Consider the following 18,969-nt stretch of genomic DNA (forward strand, 5'->3'; position numbering starts at 1 on the left):
TTATTCTTTAATATCAACCTTCCTTAAGGAAGAAGTTTGGTTTGTTAATAAAAGGAACCCGAAAGGGAGTAAATAAATAAATATCACTTAAACTTATTATTCTTTTGTTCTTTATTTATTTATTTGTTTCTAACAACTAACTATTCATCACTTTTGTACATTAGAATACCATTAAACCGGTGTTGAAATTTATTTCACAAAACCGAGATGGTATTCAGAGGTCTTAATAGTTATGTAATAAGAGATTGCTTCGATACCATTGTACCGGCGTTAGAATTTATTCTAACAAAGCCCAGATGGGGTAAAGAAGGAATAACTCATTCACATGATTATTAAGAAGTAAGTTGTAACTGTAATATTCTTGAAACCATTATACCGGCGTTGGAATTTATTTCAACAAAGCCGAGATGGCGAACAAAGAATAAAACTGAGTTTACTTACTTAATCAAATAAAGAACACACCGAAAATGAGAGTAATAACCTTTCAACAAATTGGCGTCGTTGCTAGGGACGATTTGTTGAGAGGGGAAAGCTCGACGAATAAAATATCTTTCAACAAATTGGCGTCGTTGCCGGGGAATTACTTTAATAATAGACCATTTCATATTTATATGTCATTCATCAAATAATTGTGCATAAATTTATTTTTTCTTTTGTACAAATCATTTTGAATTTGTACACGAAAAATGTAAATTATGTTTTCTTTACATATTAATCTCTTTTCTTTTGAAAATAGACAAAATGGTTCGTTTTGATCTCAAATTTTCAGAAATGGACCAACATGTTGATTTACAACAAGAAATTGAGCAATTCATGAAAGAATTTCAACTTAAACTCAATTCGGTCCATCAAAAACTTCAAGATCTGCCTAAACAAATAGAGCAAACCAACAGAGTAAGTTTTTGGTGTAATGATTGTGCAAACAACCAGAATGTATATGCCTTCCAATCAACTCATACTTATCATGACGAACTAGAGAAAATTCTCAACCAGTTCATGCAAACCACTATTAACCATCAGCAGAACACCAATGATGCTCTCACTAAAATAGAAGAACAAATCAACAACTTGACAAGAACTTATTTGGTCAAGTCAGAATGTTGTGAAAGTATTACAACTAGAAGTGGGAAGATAGTAGGTGGAGTTGAAAAACAAAAGGAGAGATTAGAAGAACAAAATAAAAATAAAGAAGAAAAAGAAAAAGAGACTAGTGAGGTAAGAAGAGAAGAAAAACAACACCCACTAGTACAGACAAAATACCCTACCCGGTAGCTCCATTAAAAGCCAAGAAAGAAGAACAGTTCGCAAGATTGATGGAAATATTCAAAACTCTGCAAATCAACATCCCATTTGCTGAGGCCTTGGAGCAAATGCCAATTTACTCCAAGTTCATGAAAGAATTGTTATCCAAAAAAATGGAGTTACCAGGAAAAGGAAGTTGTTTCACTCAATGCCACTTGTAGTGTTGTTCTTCAAGCAAACATTCCTCATAAATCGAAAGACCCAGGAAGTGTGACCATTCCTGTCACTATAAGAAATGTGTCTGTAGCCAAAGCTCTCGTTGATCTTGGAGCCAACGTGAGTTTGATGTCACTGTCAATGATGAAAATAATTTGAGGAATACAATTAAAACCTGCAAGGATGTCCTTGCAAATAGCAGATAGATCAAATAAATATCCTGAAGGGGTTGTAGAGGATGTTTTGGTCAAAGTGGACAAATTCTTGATCCCGGTTGATTTTGCGGTCATTGACATTTCCGAAGATGTGGAGATCCCACTCATACTAGGGAGACCCTTTATGAGGACTACAAAAAGGGGGATTGACATGGAAAATGGCAAATTATTAGTCCGAGTTGCAAACGACGAAATTGAGTTTAACATTTTCCATGCAATGCATCATCCGAAGGATAAAGGGCAAGGTTTGCAACTAGATGTTGTTGAAGAAATTTATGCATAACACCCTAAACCTGACAAATCCTTGGAGATCCAAGAAAATAAAGTGGAGGAATAAATCATCAAACACTTTTCTGATGAATTGATTCTTCACCAAAATCCAAGTGGACCAGCAGAGAAAGAACCAAAACTGGAATTGAAAGAGTTTCCGTCTCATTTAAAATATGTTTTCTTAAATGGAGAAGCCAACAGTCCAGTAATTATCAAAAGTAAGCTGTCCAAATTGGAAGAAGAAAAACTTATACAAGTCTTGAAAAAGCATCAAGCAGCACTCGGATGGACATTAAAAGATCTCAAAGGCATCAGTCCATCATATTGCATGCACAAAATTATGATGGGACATGATTAAAAACCTTGTGCTCAACCACAAAGGAGATTTAATCCGAGAATGAAGGAAGTGGTGAGGAAAGAAATTGAGAAAATGTTAGAAGCTGGCATGATTTACACCATTTTAGATAGCAAATGGGTAAGTTCGGTCCAAGTGGTGCCGAAAAGAGGAGGAATGACGGTAATCTGAAATAAGAACAATGAATTGATTCCAACCAGAGCTGTTACTGGTTGGAGAGTTGGTATGGATTACTACAAACTTAATGCCGCCCCAAGAAAAGACCATTTTCCCTTGCCCTTCATGGATCAAATGTTGGAAACATTAGCCGGAAGAGCTTTCTACTGTTTCCTGGATGGGTACTCTGGATACAATAAAATTTCTATGGAGCCATTGGACCAAAAAAGACGGCATTCACATGTCCATTTGGTGTTTACGCATACAGAAAAATACCATTCGGACTATGTAATGCTCCTGCAACTTTTCAAAGATGCATGCTGGATATCTTCGCTGATTTGGTGGAGAAATGCATCAAGATCTTCATGGATGATTTTTCCGTATTCGGAGACTCCTTTGAAGCTAGCTTGACAAATTTGGAGACAGCTTTGGAAAGATGCGAACAGACAAATTTGGTTCTAAATTAGGAAAAATGTCATTTTATGGTCACTGTTGAAGCAATATTGGACATTCCCATAATGTATTCCCTTATGTTTCCATTGCCTTGATACCTCATGGAAATCAAGTTCTGTAACAGAGTACTTGTTTCCGCCTTATCGCTCTTTGCAAAGCGTTTTTCAATCTCAACAAGGAAAACTTTGGCACTATTTATCTCATCCGAGATAATACCCCTAAAGACCTCTGGAATGTCGCGCTTAATAATCATCAGACTCATGCGATTAGAGCGATCCCACTTCTCATAATCCTTCCTCTCTTCAGAGGCACTGAATTCCGAAGGAGAAGGGGGTTGCTCTACCCTTAATGCATAGTCTAGATCCATGCAGCCAAGAACAATTTCCATGTTCTCTTTCTAGTCCTTAAAATTTTCTCCATTAAGGACCGGAATCGAATTCAAATTTGCAGATATAGAAGCAATTGATGTAGCTGAATCAGACAAAAGACAAAATATTAAAATATGCTCACAACCTAAAATTATCAATGTGCTTAAACAATGGTATGTCCAATTCAAGATACCTAGTGCACCATTAATATCAAGTCTTTGGACAGTGATATTAACTACAAGTGGTACTCTTGTTGTAATGATCAAACATTTATAATAAGGCATGTCAACTGACGAATCCCTCTTTGGATTGATTCATCAGTCACATGAAATTTAGAATTATAACATGTTTATCATCACAGGTGTCTATGATCTTCGGCCAAATATTAACTTTCCTTTGGGCCAATTAATACTCGCATGAATGATCATACACACTTACATCCAATATTCCTCATGAGTTATATCCATGAAAGGGGTCACTTTGGCGACATTTCACTTCAATTGGCTCACTTGAAATAACAGACAACTTAATGGACAACCAAATAACAATTAAAGTCAATGCACAAAGATACCAAACCCACAAATCTTATTGTACTCTCGCTTGGGCGAGGTACTCTCGCCTGGGCTCAATAGAAGACAAAGCTTTTGTTCAGTTCTCGTTGGAGCGAGGTACTCTTGTTTGAGTGAGGTACTCTCGCTTGAGCGTAATAAAAGTCAATGCTTCTGTTTAGCTCTCGCTTGGGTGAGACACTCTCGCCTGAGCGAGGTACTCTCGCTTGGGCGAGACACTCTCGCCTGAGCGAGAGCTCTGCGACAGAAAACGAACAGGGCAATTTCTACATCGTTCTTCTCCGAAAAATCACCCCAAAATTCAAGAAAAAAACACCAGAAAAGACATTGATTCATTTCGAATCTATATATATATATATGTGCACATGAAAAACAGTCAATTTCTATCCTAAACGATCCATGGCATACATAAAACATCAAAACCCTAAATCAATCCAGATTTTGGGGAAGAAAAGAGAAACCTAATTTCACACATGAATCAAATTAGGGTCGCTCTGATACCACTTGATGGAGATTTTCCATCTATAATCCTTAGATTGAATGCGGAAACCCTAATGATCATGGTTTTGTTCCTATAACCAAATGTTTATGCCCATACATAAACCCAAATGGAACAACCATGATCCAGACCGAAGAAACACCAATTGATTTCATGGTGATGAAGAAAAACATACATTGATTAGCCATTTGAAATCTCGAAGGTATGAGGGTGTGATGATCTTCTAGATGTTAGAGCGTCTTATGGTTTTCCTTATGCTTCTCTATAGGGGAATAAGAAAGCCAAAGTGAGAGGTGTTATGCTCCAAGTGATTCTGAATTCACTAGTGCAATTCTTATGGTGTGTTTGCCTTATGGACAAGTCCTTGTTTATCAACACACCTATTGCCTCATCCGTTACTCACCAAAACCCATTGCTCTACAAATGGGGACAATAACCCATATAAGTAACCGAAGCGGTTACTACTTAAGTTGCAATAGTTCTAATTCAGTCCCTTCATCAAATCAGAAATTGCCCGAATGTATCTACACTTATAATATTTCATGACACATATGCCCTTAGCCACCAAATTAATTATTGAAGATCATTTTATATTTTTGGCTAATTAAATAATGGTCATAACACAATTATAGAATTATATTTGTGACCCACTAATTGTCAGAAATTCTAACATTTTTGTGTTTCTGTAGATAACTTTATCTCCTTAAACCAGTTAAATGTTGACACATAATTCCTCTATTTATTCTCTTAATAATAATTCATGCAACATTTAAGTGAGAAAATGAGGAGAGTATATAAGAGACATGTGTTAATATTTAAATGAGTTAAAGAGTCACATGTCAACATTTAACTAGTTTCAGGAGATATATTATTTCTTCACACCAGGAGATATTTTATTCCCATATAAAAATTATGTCATGCATGATAGTTGCAACTTGTTTTTGCTTTATCAATAGTATAGATATATAATTAAATCATTCTAAACTTATATTATATCGTACTAGACAAAATTGGTTTGCAAATGAAATTTTCTTCTTAAGTTTTAAAATGACGCATTAAAGATTTGAACATTGTACTAGGTACTTATTTATAATATAATTAAATTATTTTAATAATTGAATTATTTTATAAATTTATTATAATAATTATAAAATACTAGTGTGCCAACAGATATTTTGTACTTGCTAACCTGCATTTTTATTTTCTAATATTGAATATTAAATTTTTATGTATTTCGTTTGAGGGAATTATATCACAATTTTTTGTATTGAGATAATATTATAATTTTGTTTGAATATTTAATTATACATAATATTATGATTTTGGCTAGTGTTGTTACAACCGTACCAGTTATCAAACTGGTCAGGGTACTGGTATAGTGGTACAGTAGTTCAACAGATAGTTTAGTGGTTCAACCGGTGGTTTAGTAATTAAACTGCATGTCGGTTAAACCGAATATATCTGCTTATATTTATATATATAAACGTATCACAAAAAAAGTTCAAATAGGTAGATACTCATATTTATAATTCATATTCATAATCTACTCAAAATTCACATAAACAAACAACTTTAAGTCTTTAACAAATTCAAAATCTAAATTACAAAAGATATATCAAATCCAAAAGTATCACTTAATAACCACAAAATATAAATAAATGACACAAGTTAATAACTCACTCTACAAAACAAATAAATTTGGAGTTTTAACATTTAACACCAAGGAGTCAAAGTTGTCTTATATCGAGATTATATTTTTGTATCAAATCTTATCTTCAGACAGTACTGTAAGATTACACAAATGTCACTAAGATTACACATGAATGTTATGAACCAAAAGGTGTAATCTAAGTATACCTTGGAAACATGTGCCTTGAAGTATTGAATAAGGGTTGGAAAGATGAGTCACCTTGTAATGGGTTTTCAAGTTTTTTTTTTAAAAAAATGTGTATAAACCGACCGGTTTAGACAAATACCGGCAGGTTCACCTGTTTTGACTGGTTTTTGACGATTTTGATACTTGACCGGTTCAACATCTGTACCATACCAGTTAGGGGTCCAATTTGCCAGTTTTCCGGTCGGTACGGTACGGTTTTTACATCATTGATTTTGGTAATAGTTTAGGATTGAGTATAAAGTTTCTATATGATATAAATTATTACAAAAGAAGTATCTTCTAAGAAAAATAAGCATTTAATCTTTGATTTGATTGTATCTTGACACTCATTCAAAAGTGTAATCTTCCTTATCTAAAAAATTGGATAAAGATGTAAGATATCTTTGTATAATTGTATAAGAAGAATAAAGCATAAAGAGGTTAAGTTGTTTAATTTTTAAGTGTTTTAAAGAACTTTAATATATTCTACATGTAAAAAGTAATCTAAAGTAATTTTATAACATTTTTTGCATCCAATTATTGCAAATATTTGCATCGTACAATTTACAAAAGTTATATATCACCATGGTATTAAATAAAATTATTCATGTCAATTACTTGAATGTTTATTTAGGAGTATTTTGCATTGAGAATAAAATATTTTTTCATACTATGAGATAATTTATTTTTTCAAACCACTAAAAGTATGACATGCGTATTATTTTGTTTAATTTTTAGAAATATTTTTATACAAAATAATTATATAAGACACATGCCATAATTTTAATAGGCGGAAATAACTTATCTACTTAATTTATTCTCTTTTGCGTGTAAATAACAAGAAGGATAAAATCGTGATACAAAAATTTTATCTATTCAAGTAACTATGTACCTGTTAGACATTTTTTACTTTTACATAGTGATATCTTATAACTGAGGCCGACACGTATGAGTATGGATTCTCTCCATTAATGGAAATGGAAAGTGTTTAAAAAACTAAAGAAAATTTAATCGTATAATAAAATAACATATTTGTCATTAAAAATATGAAGTAATTGAAGTATTTGTCTATCCATTAATAGAGACTATCCATATTCCATGTTAATGTGCTGTAATCTAATCGCAATAATAATCATTACAAATATTAATTACTAATCGATCCCAAAAATGATCTTCGATCTTCAGATAGCAGCAGATGAAGCTCAAAAACACCCAAACAAAAAACGGAAAAACTTTGCAAACCCATGTTGCATTTCTGGCGTGGGTTCTACATTTTGATTCAATCTGATAAATACCCATGATTTTTCTTCAACAAATTCCATATAGAAAATCACCATTTCGCCCCTGCTATCAGAAAACCCCACTTCTCAGAAAAACACGAAAACCAAGGTTCTACACTTGAAGTTTGAATTGTTAAGTGATTGAAAGGGATATATATGGAGGGCACAACCACCACGGGAGAAAAAAGTGGGCGCTTTCCGCTATCGGAGGTGGTGGCGGATTGTGTGAAGCGGTGGTTCACGGACACAATGAAGGAGGCTAAAGCTGGAGATATTAACATGCAGGTGTTGGTTGGTCAAATGTACTACAGTGGTTATGGGGTCACCAAAGATGCAGAAAAGGTGTGTTTTTTTTTTGTTGCTTCTTTATTTAGTCTTCTAATTCAATGAATTAACTGTTACTGGATTCACTAGTTTGTTTGGGTTTTAGATTTTGCTGCTCATGAGTTAAGAGTTCTTGAACAACTCAAAGCATTAGATAGCATTTGGTAGATGTGTTAGAAACATATGGGTTATAGATAGTATTTATATATATTTTATAAATAGAACACGATGACATGAGATTAAATAAGTGGACCCTATTCGATTCCTGAGAATGATACTTGTTGGGAGGGATAGTCACGCATCCCGAAGTTTGGGATTAGTTTCATACACATAGGATGAGGAGATACCTTTAGTTATACCCAAAAAATAAATAGAACTTATATATAGTATTTATATATTTTATCAATAGAACATGACGACATGAGATTAAATAAGTGGAACCTTTGAGTTCCACTAAGAGGGTGGAACCAACTAAACAGGGCATCACCTTCCATCCTATTCTGTCCGTGCGCCGAAAAAGCTACTTGTTTTTCTTTCCCCTCAATGTGATGATTCAGAAAGAAGAATAAGTTGCCCATTATTGGGGGAATGCAGTCCCTCTTTTGTTCTTAATTCATGTTTCTTAAGTAATTATATGAAAAGTTCCATCATAGATGGAAGCAAAAGGGTGGCTCACTGCACAAGGCTACCACCTAGTAGGATCCATGAAGAATATATGTACGCAGCCTTACAATTGCGGAGAGACTGTTTCCAAGATTTGAATTGTTTGCCTCATGGTCATTAAGCAGCGACCTTACAGTTGCGCCGAAGATAGAAGTAACAACATAAAGTATTTTTAAAGAGGTGGGGGTGGTAACTTTAAGGTTAAAGTTTTGTCATAATAGTGAAGCTGGTTTATTTGTTTTATCAATTTCATCATTTAAATACATAAAAGTGATTGCAGAAGTGAATCTGTGAAATATAGAGGTTTTACGGGCCATTAGTTGAATTCAAATAGGAATGATGCAATTTTCAATGATAGATTAACAATGTGTTGAATCTAAGATGTATTTGTTTTTTGTTGGTCAATTAAGGGGAATTATTGGCTGACCAAAGCATCAAAGACTAGGTCTGCAGTTTGGAAAGTTGGTGATAAGCACCCTGGTAAGCCCTCCTTCCTTGTTATTGCCATAAGATTCGTTTTCTTTTCCTCTCTAATTTAGTGTAACTTTTTGTTTGATGCAATTTCGCTAGGTTATAATGCAAGTGACTCTGATTCTGAAGAATTGAAGGAGAATTCTTGAGACGGCTTAATTTGGTTTCATGCCTAAAATTATGAATGGTGAGCTGATCTCAATTTATCCTTGTTGTCTATCTGACATGTTCTTTTTGGGCCATTTTTATTGCTGTGATGATTTAACGTGAAGTTTGAAATTACAAAGATGTTGGCTTGTTCTTCCTACTTGGGTAGATCATAGTCATAGTTATCAATCACGGATTGCGATATCCCAAAAACACTATAGCAGGATAGCAAATAACATGAACAAACAAGAGAGACTAACAATCCTATTTCTATATTGGTTATTTTAAATCATCTTAATTATATCTCTTTGGTTTCATGGTTACACTTATCCTTTGTTCACTATGTTACTTGACGTCCAATGCTTTGATTTGCTTAATTTGAACTGAAATATTTAGGATTGTTTTACAAGCTGACTTTTAAGTTGATGGTTAAACTTAGTATTGGTAGACTTTGGAGATGGTTAGATTGAGAAGTTATACTTTCAGCATCTTCTTGTTTTTCTGTTGATTTTCCTTCAGATCCATTTTACCCTGCACAAGTGCATTATGAAGGTATCTTCTCTAAGTTGAGTAGTGTTCGTGAGAAAACTACTTCAGTTCTTGTACTTATATCATTTGCTGTGTCTGAATATGAGAGAAACTCTTGAATAAATATAGAACCCCTGTCTATTTATGGTTTGGAATGAGTATGAACTCAATTAGAGATTCCGCTGAAACGGTAAGGTAATTATATATAGGCAAATTGGAACAACAATATTGAATCACCATATGGTTGTCATTTTAATTATTCATACGATTCACAAATGAAACCATGACAATCTTATCATATCCCAAATAATTATGTACTGTGGCAAAACCTTTTTAAGTGTAGAAGCAAAGCAAGGGTTTTCTTCTTTCTGTGAATCCACTGATTGCAAGAAATCTGAAAATACATTATAGTGATTCTACCATGTCAAAGTGAAATATGCTGACTTGAAACTATATAGTAAAACATAATATTGAATAGGCAGATAATATTTGGAAACTTCTGGGGCATAACAATTAACAAACTGGGTTAACTACCCTGTTTCTTGGTTTCTGAAGCCATCTTTTACTGCAGTGAAGATGGTTCTATATATATATGCTGATTTCTTTGTTTGTAAATTGAATGAGAGGAGCATATTAATAAAAGGTTTGTGTTGTTCCTTCTAAATTAGGCAATTTTTTACTAATGGTATCAGCTGATGCTGATGTTGTCGCCATTGATTTACATTGAGGATCACATCACGTGATGTGACCACAATATTGCAATTGTGGTAACTACCGTAACCGCATCACACCGTAATTGTGGTGTAACACCGAATCACAATGATGTATCACTAACTACTAAGTTGTTGTGCTTCACTTTCATTTCAGACAAGGCTCCTACAGAAATGACGGGACTCTTGTTAATGTTTTTTTCTTAAGTTTTTGGTTGTACAGCATATACTGATATAGCTGTGACTTTTTGGGTTTTGGATGATGAGAGATGTAGAATTTAAGTTCCTTATCATCCCAATCTTTCACAAGTGCTAAGTGCTAAACCAAATGAAACCATGTGTCCTACTTTGCTTTGTACTTGTTTCTTGGTTTTATCTTGTTAAACTACCCTTTCTGATACATTAATCTTGTGTTTTTTTTTGTTTCTTAGCCCGCTCGGCATCCTGCTTATGCATAATCACCGGGAATGTTCGTGTAACTCGCCATTACACTTCCAGTTTCTGATTTCTGTATTATTTGATACTCTATTTTTTTCAATGAAAATTAGAAGTACTGCTTTATGAAGTTGCTTTGATAGTTAGCTCCCCTACATATAATGTTAGTTCAGCCTGGAATGGACTTCATTCTTATGCCTGATATTAGTTGAACAATGTAAAGGCTTCTTAACAGTGTCTCCTATCTTTGTTACTTTAGACAGTAATTAGTTTGAATTTTTTGTTGCCCTTCAATATTCTTTTTTTTTTTTTTTTACTACTAAGGTTATCGACTAACAATCCTATTTCTATATTGGTTATTTTAAATCATCTTAATTATATCTCTTTGGTTTCATGGTTACACTTATCCTTTGTTCACTATGTTACTTGACGTCCAATGCTTTGATTTGCTTAATTTGAACTGAAATATTTAGGATTGTTTTACAAGCTGACTTTTAAGTTGATGGTTAAACTTAGTATTGGTAGACTTTGGAGATGGTTAGATTGAGAAGTTATACTTTCAGCATCTTCTTGTTTTTCTGTTGATTTTCCTTCAGATCCATTTTACCCTGCACAAGTGCATTATGAAGGTATCTTCTCTAAGTTGAGTAGTGTTCGTGAGAAAACTACTTCAGTTCTTGTACTTATATCATTTGCTGTGTCTGAATATGAGAGAAACTCTTGAATAAATATAGAACCCCTGTCTATTTATGGTTTGGAATGAGTATGAACTCAATTAGAGATTCCGCTGAAACGGTAAGGTAATTATATATAGGCAAATTGGAACAACAATATTGAATCACCATATGGTTGTCATTTTAATTATTCATACGATTCACAAATGAAACCATGACAATCTTATCATATCCCAAATAATTATGTACTGTGGCAAAACCTTTTTAAGTGTAGAAGCAAAGCAAGGGTTTTCTTCTTTCTGTGAATCCACTGATTGCAAGAAATCTGAAAATACATTATAGTGATTCTACCATGTCAAAGTGAAATATGCTGACTTGAAACTATATAGTAAAACATAATATTGAATAGGCAGATAATATTTGGAAACTTCTGGGGCATAACAATTAACAAACTGGGTTAACTACCCTGTTTCTTGGTTTCTGAAGCCATCTTTTACTGCAGTGAAGATGGTTCTATATATATATGCTGATTTCTTTGTTTGTAAATTGAATGAGAGGAGCATATTAATAAAAGGTTTGTGTTGTTCCTTCTAAATTAGGCAATTTTTTACTAATGGTATCAGCTGATGCTGATGTTGTCGCCATTGATTTACATTGAGGATCACATCACGTGATGTGACCACAATATTGCAATTGTGGTAACTACCGTAACCGCATCACACCGTAATTGTGGTGTAACACCGAATCACAATGATGTATCACTAACTACTAAGTTGTTGTGCTTCACTTTCATTTCAGACAAGGCTCCTACAGAAATGACGGGACTCTTGTTAATGTTTTTTTCTTAAGTTTTTGGTTGTACAGCATATACTGATATAGCTGTGACTTTTTGGGTTTTGGATGATGAGAGATGTAGAATTTAAGTTCCTTATCATCCCAATCTTTCACAAGTGCTAAGTGCTAAACCAAATGAAACCATGTGTCCTACTTTGCTTTGTACTTGTTTCTTGGTTTTATCTTGTTAAACTACCCTTTCTGATACATTAATCTTGTGTTTTTTTTTGTTTCTTAGCCCGCTCGGCATCCTGCTTATGCATAATCACCGGGAATGTTCGTGTAACTCGCCATTACACTTCCAGTTTCTGATTTCTGTATTATTTGATACTCTATTTTTTTCAATGAAAATTAGAAGTACTGCTTTATGAAGTTGCTTTGATAGTTAGCTCCCCTACATATAATGTTAGTTCAGCCTGGAATGGACTTCATTCTTATGCCTGATATTAGTTGAACAATGTAAAGGCTTCTTAACAGTGTCTCCTATCTTTGTTACTTTAGACAGTAATTAGTTTGAATTTTTTGTTGCCCTTCAATATTCTTTTTTTTTTTTTTTTTACTACTAAGGTTATCCCCTCACTCTTTTCGGAGAGGAACTAATCTCTTTCGGGGTGTGTGATTGTCACTTCCAACAAATGTAGCTCCCAATAATCGAACCCTTGACTTTTAAGTCATCTAGGGATCTAGCAGAGCCTTATATTACTAGATCAACACCCCATTCAATAATCTATGTTTTGGGATTTGACTCCTCTAAATTGTAGGCTATAGTAAAGTGCATGCATGCATGTAGAGATTCTAACATTTTAACGTTTTTTTAAGGAACATTTTAACTTTAGAAGACATTATTAAGCTCGAAATATATTTACAAAATCAATGTCAAAATTAAATAAAGCATGTGGTAACAAAATTTTGCTAAATCTCAAGGCCAAGTCATGAACTCATTCATCTATTGGCATAAGAAAGTTCAAATAATATAAAAATAAACAGGTCTCTCTTGTTTTCCGTAAGTTAGTCCCTGATAAATATAATTACTAATCTGATCCGATCCATAACTTTCAAAATTGTAACTCATGTTAGTTCCTCTATTAACCCACTTATTAACATTAACATGATGCATTAATGGAAATTGAAATGTTAAAATGAGTGTTTTTTAGCGCTAGTGAGGAGAGAAGACGATACAAAATAATATTGTGTTGTCTTATTTTTAAAAAAGAATAAAAGAAGTTTGATGTGACGTTGTTTTACCAACTTGGTAGAATTTTCTAGTGTGGAATCGCTATATGAGCAGTTAACGTATTACATCAGCGATCTATTAACAATAATAGACACAGGTTAATTGAGGGACTAACGTAGGTAACCGTTTAGAAAGTTGGGGTCAGAATGGTAATTTATATTTACTAGAGACCAAGTTGGTGCTCACATAAAACATGAGGTCCTAAGTTGATGCTCACTGAAAACATGCTGGACTCAAATGAGTGTTTACTTTAATATCAAATATTGTTAAGTCTTCTTTTGCCTAATGTGCATTAATCTATATCACTAGAGATGGCAAAACGAATTGTCTGATCCATTTTGCCCACGTCCATAAATGCTTGTAAAAATTTAAGTGGGTGCAGGAATGTCACATTGACTTAATGGACAAAATTCAATCTCCTATCCGTTTTAAAACGGGCATGTGGTCGGATTGTAGGCATTGTTAAATAATTAAAAAATAAAAATTCATAAAATAAATAAAATTAAATTATATAAAGTAGTTGAAGACAAAAATTTAACAAAAACTTTGATATTTTATATGAAGTTTAACAAATCACATTAGATTATAATTTTTTAGGGATTAAAAATCACATTACATTATAACTAATTTAAAATTTCTTAACTTTTATTTAAATTATGTCGGTGGGCTGCCCGCAGGCCACTCGCATTGCCCAAAGGAAATGCCTGTGGGTTTGGTGAGCGAAACGGACAAATAAGTAAAATTTGTATCCCTACTTGCAAAAAATACAAGCTATATAGGCGTGTTCGCAGAGAATGCCCGTTTTGCCTTCTATATACATCATGAAGCATGATAAATGGTTAAGATATTGTATTCTCAATGAATCAACATTATAATTTGATAAAGATTCATGTTAATTATATTTTAAAATGCAAGTTGTATAATGTACATGATATGAGCTTTACCCATGAAAATAAGGTGAATAGATAAATTACGGTTTAATATTAGAATAATGTGATGTTGAATATATAATTTTTTAAAAGCGAATATGCATCCCACCCAGGAACCTGTAGGACAAGTCACAAAACTCGTTAAATTTATAGGTTTGAAGAGTCAACTAGCATCAACCGGCATCTTAATAAAGAATTTGCCTAACCCTACTCCACTAGAAAATAACACACCTGTTGTTTTCTGTTTTCTGGGAGCATAGTCTAATATACATCTTGGTAAAACATTGATTTATTACCAATATTTTTTCACAATCTTATGTCATTGTTTTTATGGCAAGATCCATGAACTTTATGTACATTTATTATTCACCCACAATGTTTTAACACTTAAAATAGGATATTTTACTGAAATATCTAACAAAAGGAATCCTATCAAACTAATCAAACGTAGGAAGCATGGAAGTGGAATGAGATAAGTATTTAGATAGGGAGCACATCTACTCCCAAAAAGTTTTAAAAAATATACTTAATTTAACAATTTAATGATTAATTTAAATTAAGTATTTTTTTTATCAAGAATTAAAGGTATGAAGCATGGAAGTGGAATGAGATAAGTAAGGATTGATATGGGAGCATATCTAATGTCTCAAAAAGTGTCACTATTACTTGTTGCGATTAGTTTAAAAAATAAATATAAGTCAAAAATTTAATAATCAAATATTTTTTGGTCAATCATAATAAATATTATATAGAGTATTACATTTTTTGTATAGAAGATGTGCTATTATTAAGATTTGAGGTTGATAGATTTCAAAATTCCACGTTCTAATGTAGTCCTTCAAATATCTGATTATTTCTAAAAGAATTTTTAACCTTCTTTGAATGGAAGTGGGAGTGGGATGTATAGATAATATGTTAAATATCCTGGTCAGTTGCATTTCATTTACCCAAAAGGTTATATTAACCTTAACAGTGAGAACTTGAGATATAAGAAATTAAACTGAGAAAACTGTATATTAGAAAACTAAATTTACTAATTCTTGAATTAATATATCCGTCATTTTTCAATGCAAATTTACTTTCTTATACTTCTTATTTTCACCACTATATGACAATTTTAATTACGGGTTTCACTAAATATTATCCTAAGTACAATGGATAAGGAACTCATAAAGTGTAAAATATTTATTTCAAATTAGTATAAAACATTTATTTCAAATTAGTATAAAATATTTATTTCAAATTAGTATAAAACATTTCTTTTAAAATAATGTATTTAATATTAATATTTCTTTAATCGCTGTTCTTATAATAATGTTCAGAAAACTATTTTTTTCATCTTTTTCCAATTTTTCTATACTTTATTTTCAGATGATACATTTATTTATTATTCTTACCAATCAATTTAATTTTTAAGGTGAGTTAAATAATGTTATTTTAGTCAAACATATTATCAAATATTTATATTATTTAATAATTTTTAAAACTTTCTTTATAATGTTAAATATAGAGATGTAAAAACAACATGGAGAAGGAAGTATTATTAATAAACCACTGGCACCTAAATTAGTTGATAAAAGAGGACTCCGATATCCAATATCTACAACATTCACATATCTAAGTTTTAGTGAAATTATATAGATTACATCTTCATTTTTTGCGTATACAAAAAAAACTCTTGCATATTTTAAATAAAAATGATGATAAATGTAATTAAGTTAAACAAAATATAATATATTGTGGAGACATGTCTAGATAGTATACGAGTCAATACATTTTCATTATTTTTGGTTCAATATAACATGCATAAATGATTTTAAGGGCATATTTAAATCACTCTTATATTATACTCTAATGAACAAAAAATAATGAAAATGTATTGACTCGAAAATTATTTATTTTTATTTCCACAATATACCATATTTTGTTTTATCACCTTTTTTGTTCAAAAATCACATTTATTTCTCACACAAGAGTGATCAGTATAAGATATGTATACAACCTAAAGGGTTGTTTGTAGTGTAAATAATGGAGGGGTGATTTGTATAATTTCATTAAAACTCAGGAATGTCAGTGTAATTTACTCAGCCCAAAATATATTATTTAGTGGTAAGACAATTTTCTCTTGTTATTAGCATCACTTACGTGTTTTAAATTGCGCCTTCATTATTCATTTACGTCGGTCTGTCTTATATTGAAGCTAAATTCCAACACTAGGTGGAGTTATTGATTCAATGAGCCATTAATCTCATTAATGGGTCATGTTGACTCGGACATAATAAAGAATTTAATAAATTCATTATAATATTTTTTATGTCAAATATAAAAATTTGTCATTATACATATATTTGATTAGATAATTAACATGATAGATTCTACTACAATAAAATATCACAAATAAATTAAAAACATAATCAAACAATATAAATTTAACATTTTAATCACAATAAAAATACAAAGCTCAATTTTAAACTTAATTAAACAGTAACAATTTTTCCAACATAATGTACCAAATAATAACTATAATTACAATAATTATAACATAATTCCAAATATGTTGAAATAATAAAAAATCTCCTCTTAAAATTATGTAGTTTTGAGGTTTTTTAAAATTTATTAACCTGACCAAGTTGAATCAGTCTAACCTATCAAGTCACTGACATTATGTTTAAACTCACAAAATCAAATCGGTTCATAGGAACTTTAGTTCATAATTGATTTGATGAGTAACTCAAACATACTAGGTGAATTCCTAATCAAACTAATTAGACCGGTTAATCCTAATCAAGTTTAATAATTCATTCTCAGAATTCCACGAAGACTCAACCAAACTATTATTCAGAAGTCAATAGAGTTTTGAGCAAATTGGCTATTAGAGTCTATCATGTTACTTATTACTTATTTTATATTTATCGTCAAACATATCATCACATATCACTACATAAATGAGAAAATTGCATGTTCCTTATACTTAATCATACGTATATTTAGCTAGGATTGTTTTTCTTATTATTTTATTTTAGAGTAAAATACAATGATGTTGAAGAAGTTAGTTTTAAGTCATGTACTTTAAATAGAAAGTCAATTTTGTTAGTTAGCAATTGGTTACTATAAATAGCATTGATGTAGTTATGTTAGTTACACAAGAAAATCAATTTCAAAAGTTGTTCCCTTTCTCTTACTCTTTAATTCCTTTACTCAATTTCTTCTTCTTCTCTGCTACACACCTTCTTGAGTTTCTTGCCTCCAACAAATTGGTATCAGAGCTTAGGTTATACAACAATAACTCCCTTCATTTTCTAATATCCTCATTCAGCTTCTCTTCTCTTCTCTTCCCTTCTCACAAATAAACCTGGCACAATCAAACACAAACTTCACAATGACACTTCCTATTCTTGATGGAAAAAATTGGAATCGGTGGAGCATTCAAATGAAAGCAATTATGGGCTTTCAAGAAATCATGGAAATTGTTGAAGATGTATATCTAGATCTCATTGTAGAACCGACAGAGCAACAACGAGCCACTTACAAGGAGAACAAAAGAAGAAATTGCAAGGCTATGTGTTTAACACATCAATGTGTGGATGAAGCCCACTTTGAGAAAATCGCAGCAGCCAAAAACTCACAAGAAATTTGGGGAATCTTGGAGAAATGTAACAAGGGGGTAGAGCAATTAAAGAAGGTTAGATTGCAAACTATGAGAAGACAATATGAGTGGATGCAGATGGAATCACAAGAGAGAGTGGCACAATATTTTAACAGAAACATCACTCAAACAAATGCCATGAAGGCATGTGGTGAATTGATCTCTGACCAAAATATTTTAGAAAATATCTTGAGAACACTATCACCTTGCTTTGATCACATTGTGGTAGCTATTGAAGAGTCTAAGAAACTTGAAGAAATAAGGGTGGAAGAGCTACAAGGCTCCCTCGAGGCTCATGAGTAGAGGCTCATTGAGAGAAATTCAGAAAAATCATCTGAACAAGCACTGCAAGTACAAGTCTTCAAAGAGGAAGTTATAATTGCAGAACTGGAGCAAGAAACTGAGGAAAAGGAAGAGATTACAATGCTAGACACTTGAATATGGAACAAGAAAGACCCGATCAAGAAAAGCCTACAAGCTTCACAAGAAGAGGTAGCTTCAATGCTTGGAGAGGTGGAAAGAGGAAGCTGGACAAAAAGAAAATTAAGTGTTTCAACTGTAACAAAGTTGGACACTTCTCCAATGAGTGTCAAACACTTCCAAATCAGTTTGACACTCACAACATGCACAATAATGAGGCTCATATGGTGAAAGAAGAGATTGAAACCAAGGATGATGACAGTAATGTGCTATTGATGATGACAACAAGCCAAGAGGATAGAGGTGAAGAAACCTGGTACATTGATTCTGGTTGTTCTAACCATATGACAGGTCATAGGGATTGGCTTGTTAACTTCGACTCAAGCAAAAAAAGCAGGGTCAAGTTTGCTGACAACAGGTCCATTCAAGCTGAAGGAATAGGAGATGTAATAATA

The 18,969-nt window shown here is 32.4% G+C and overlaps 2 protein-coding genes and 1 long non-coding RNA gene across 5 annotated transcripts in view; all 3 read left to right on the plus strand.

Moving 5' to 3' along the window:
* LOC109361778 overlaps positions 1–4,801 on the plus strand; it is an 11,716-nt gene extending 6,915 nt beyond the window's left edge. Inside the window, exons 2-3 of the long non-coding RNA XR_002109327.1 lie at positions 1,641–1,643; positions 4,790–4,801. This is a non-coding gene — a long non-coding RNA (uncharacterized LOC109361778). The remainder of the gene's footprint in view (positions 1–1,640; positions 1,644–4,789) is intronic.
* Positions 7,373–10,902, plus strand: LOC109361532. Of its 3 annotated transcripts, none has more exons than XM_019607012.1 (4): positions 7,373–7,841; positions 8,897–8,966; positions 9,057–9,146; positions 10,775–10,902. In XM_019607012.1, exons 1-3 carry the CDS (start codon positions 7,656–7,658, stop codon positions 9,104–9,106), a joined length of 306 nt encoding a protein of 101 aa, XP_019462557.1. In that variant the 5' UTR covers positions 7,373–7,655; the 3' UTR covers positions 9,107–9,146; positions 10,775–10,902. The 3 variants fall into 3 exon arrangements, with proteins under 3 accessions (XP_019462557.1, XP_019462558.1, XP_019462556.1); XM_019607013.1 differs by lacking the exon at positions 10,775–10,902 and adding an exon at positions 10,568–10,767 and having other exon boundaries at positions 9,057–9,145; XM_019607011.1 differs by lacking the exon at positions 10,775–10,902 and having other exon boundaries at positions 9,057–9,787.
* Positions 17,828–18,397, plus strand: LOC109361824. Its single transcript, XM_019607360.1, has one exon. It carries the CDS (start codon positions 17,828–17,830, stop codon positions 18,395–18,397), a length of 570 nt encoding a protein of 189 aa, XP_019462905.1.

The sequence above is a fragment of the Lupinus angustifolius genome, chromosome LG12, assembly GCF_001865875.1.
Source record: "Lupinus angustifolius cultivar Tanjil chromosome LG12, LupAngTanjil_v1.0, whole genome shotgun sequence".
Classification (NCBI taxonomy): domain Eukaryota; kingdom Viridiplantae; phylum Streptophyta; class Magnoliopsida; order Fabales; family Fabaceae; genus Lupinus; species Lupinus angustifolius.

What these genes read in the sequence shown, in the direction of transcription:
- LOC109361532 (XM_019607012.1), top strand. Translation starts at nt 7,656, where the DNA reads ATGGAGGGCACAACCACCACGGGAGAAAAAAGTGGGCGCTTTCCGCTA. An exon ending in TCACCAAAGATGCAGAAAAG is followed by an intron (nt 7,842 to 8,896) that starts GTGTGTTTTTTT and finishes TGGTCAATTAAG; the next exon opens with GGGAATTATTGGCTGACCAA. An exon ending in AGTTGGTGATAAGCACCCTG is followed by an intron (nt 8,967 to 9,056) that starts GTAAGCCCTCCT and finishes CAATTTCGCTAG; the next exon opens with GTTATAATGCAAGTGACTCT.
- LOC109361824 (XM_019607360.1), top strand. Translation starts at nt 17,828, where the DNA reads ATGACACTTCCTATTCTTGATGGAAAAAATTGGAATCGGTGGAGCATT.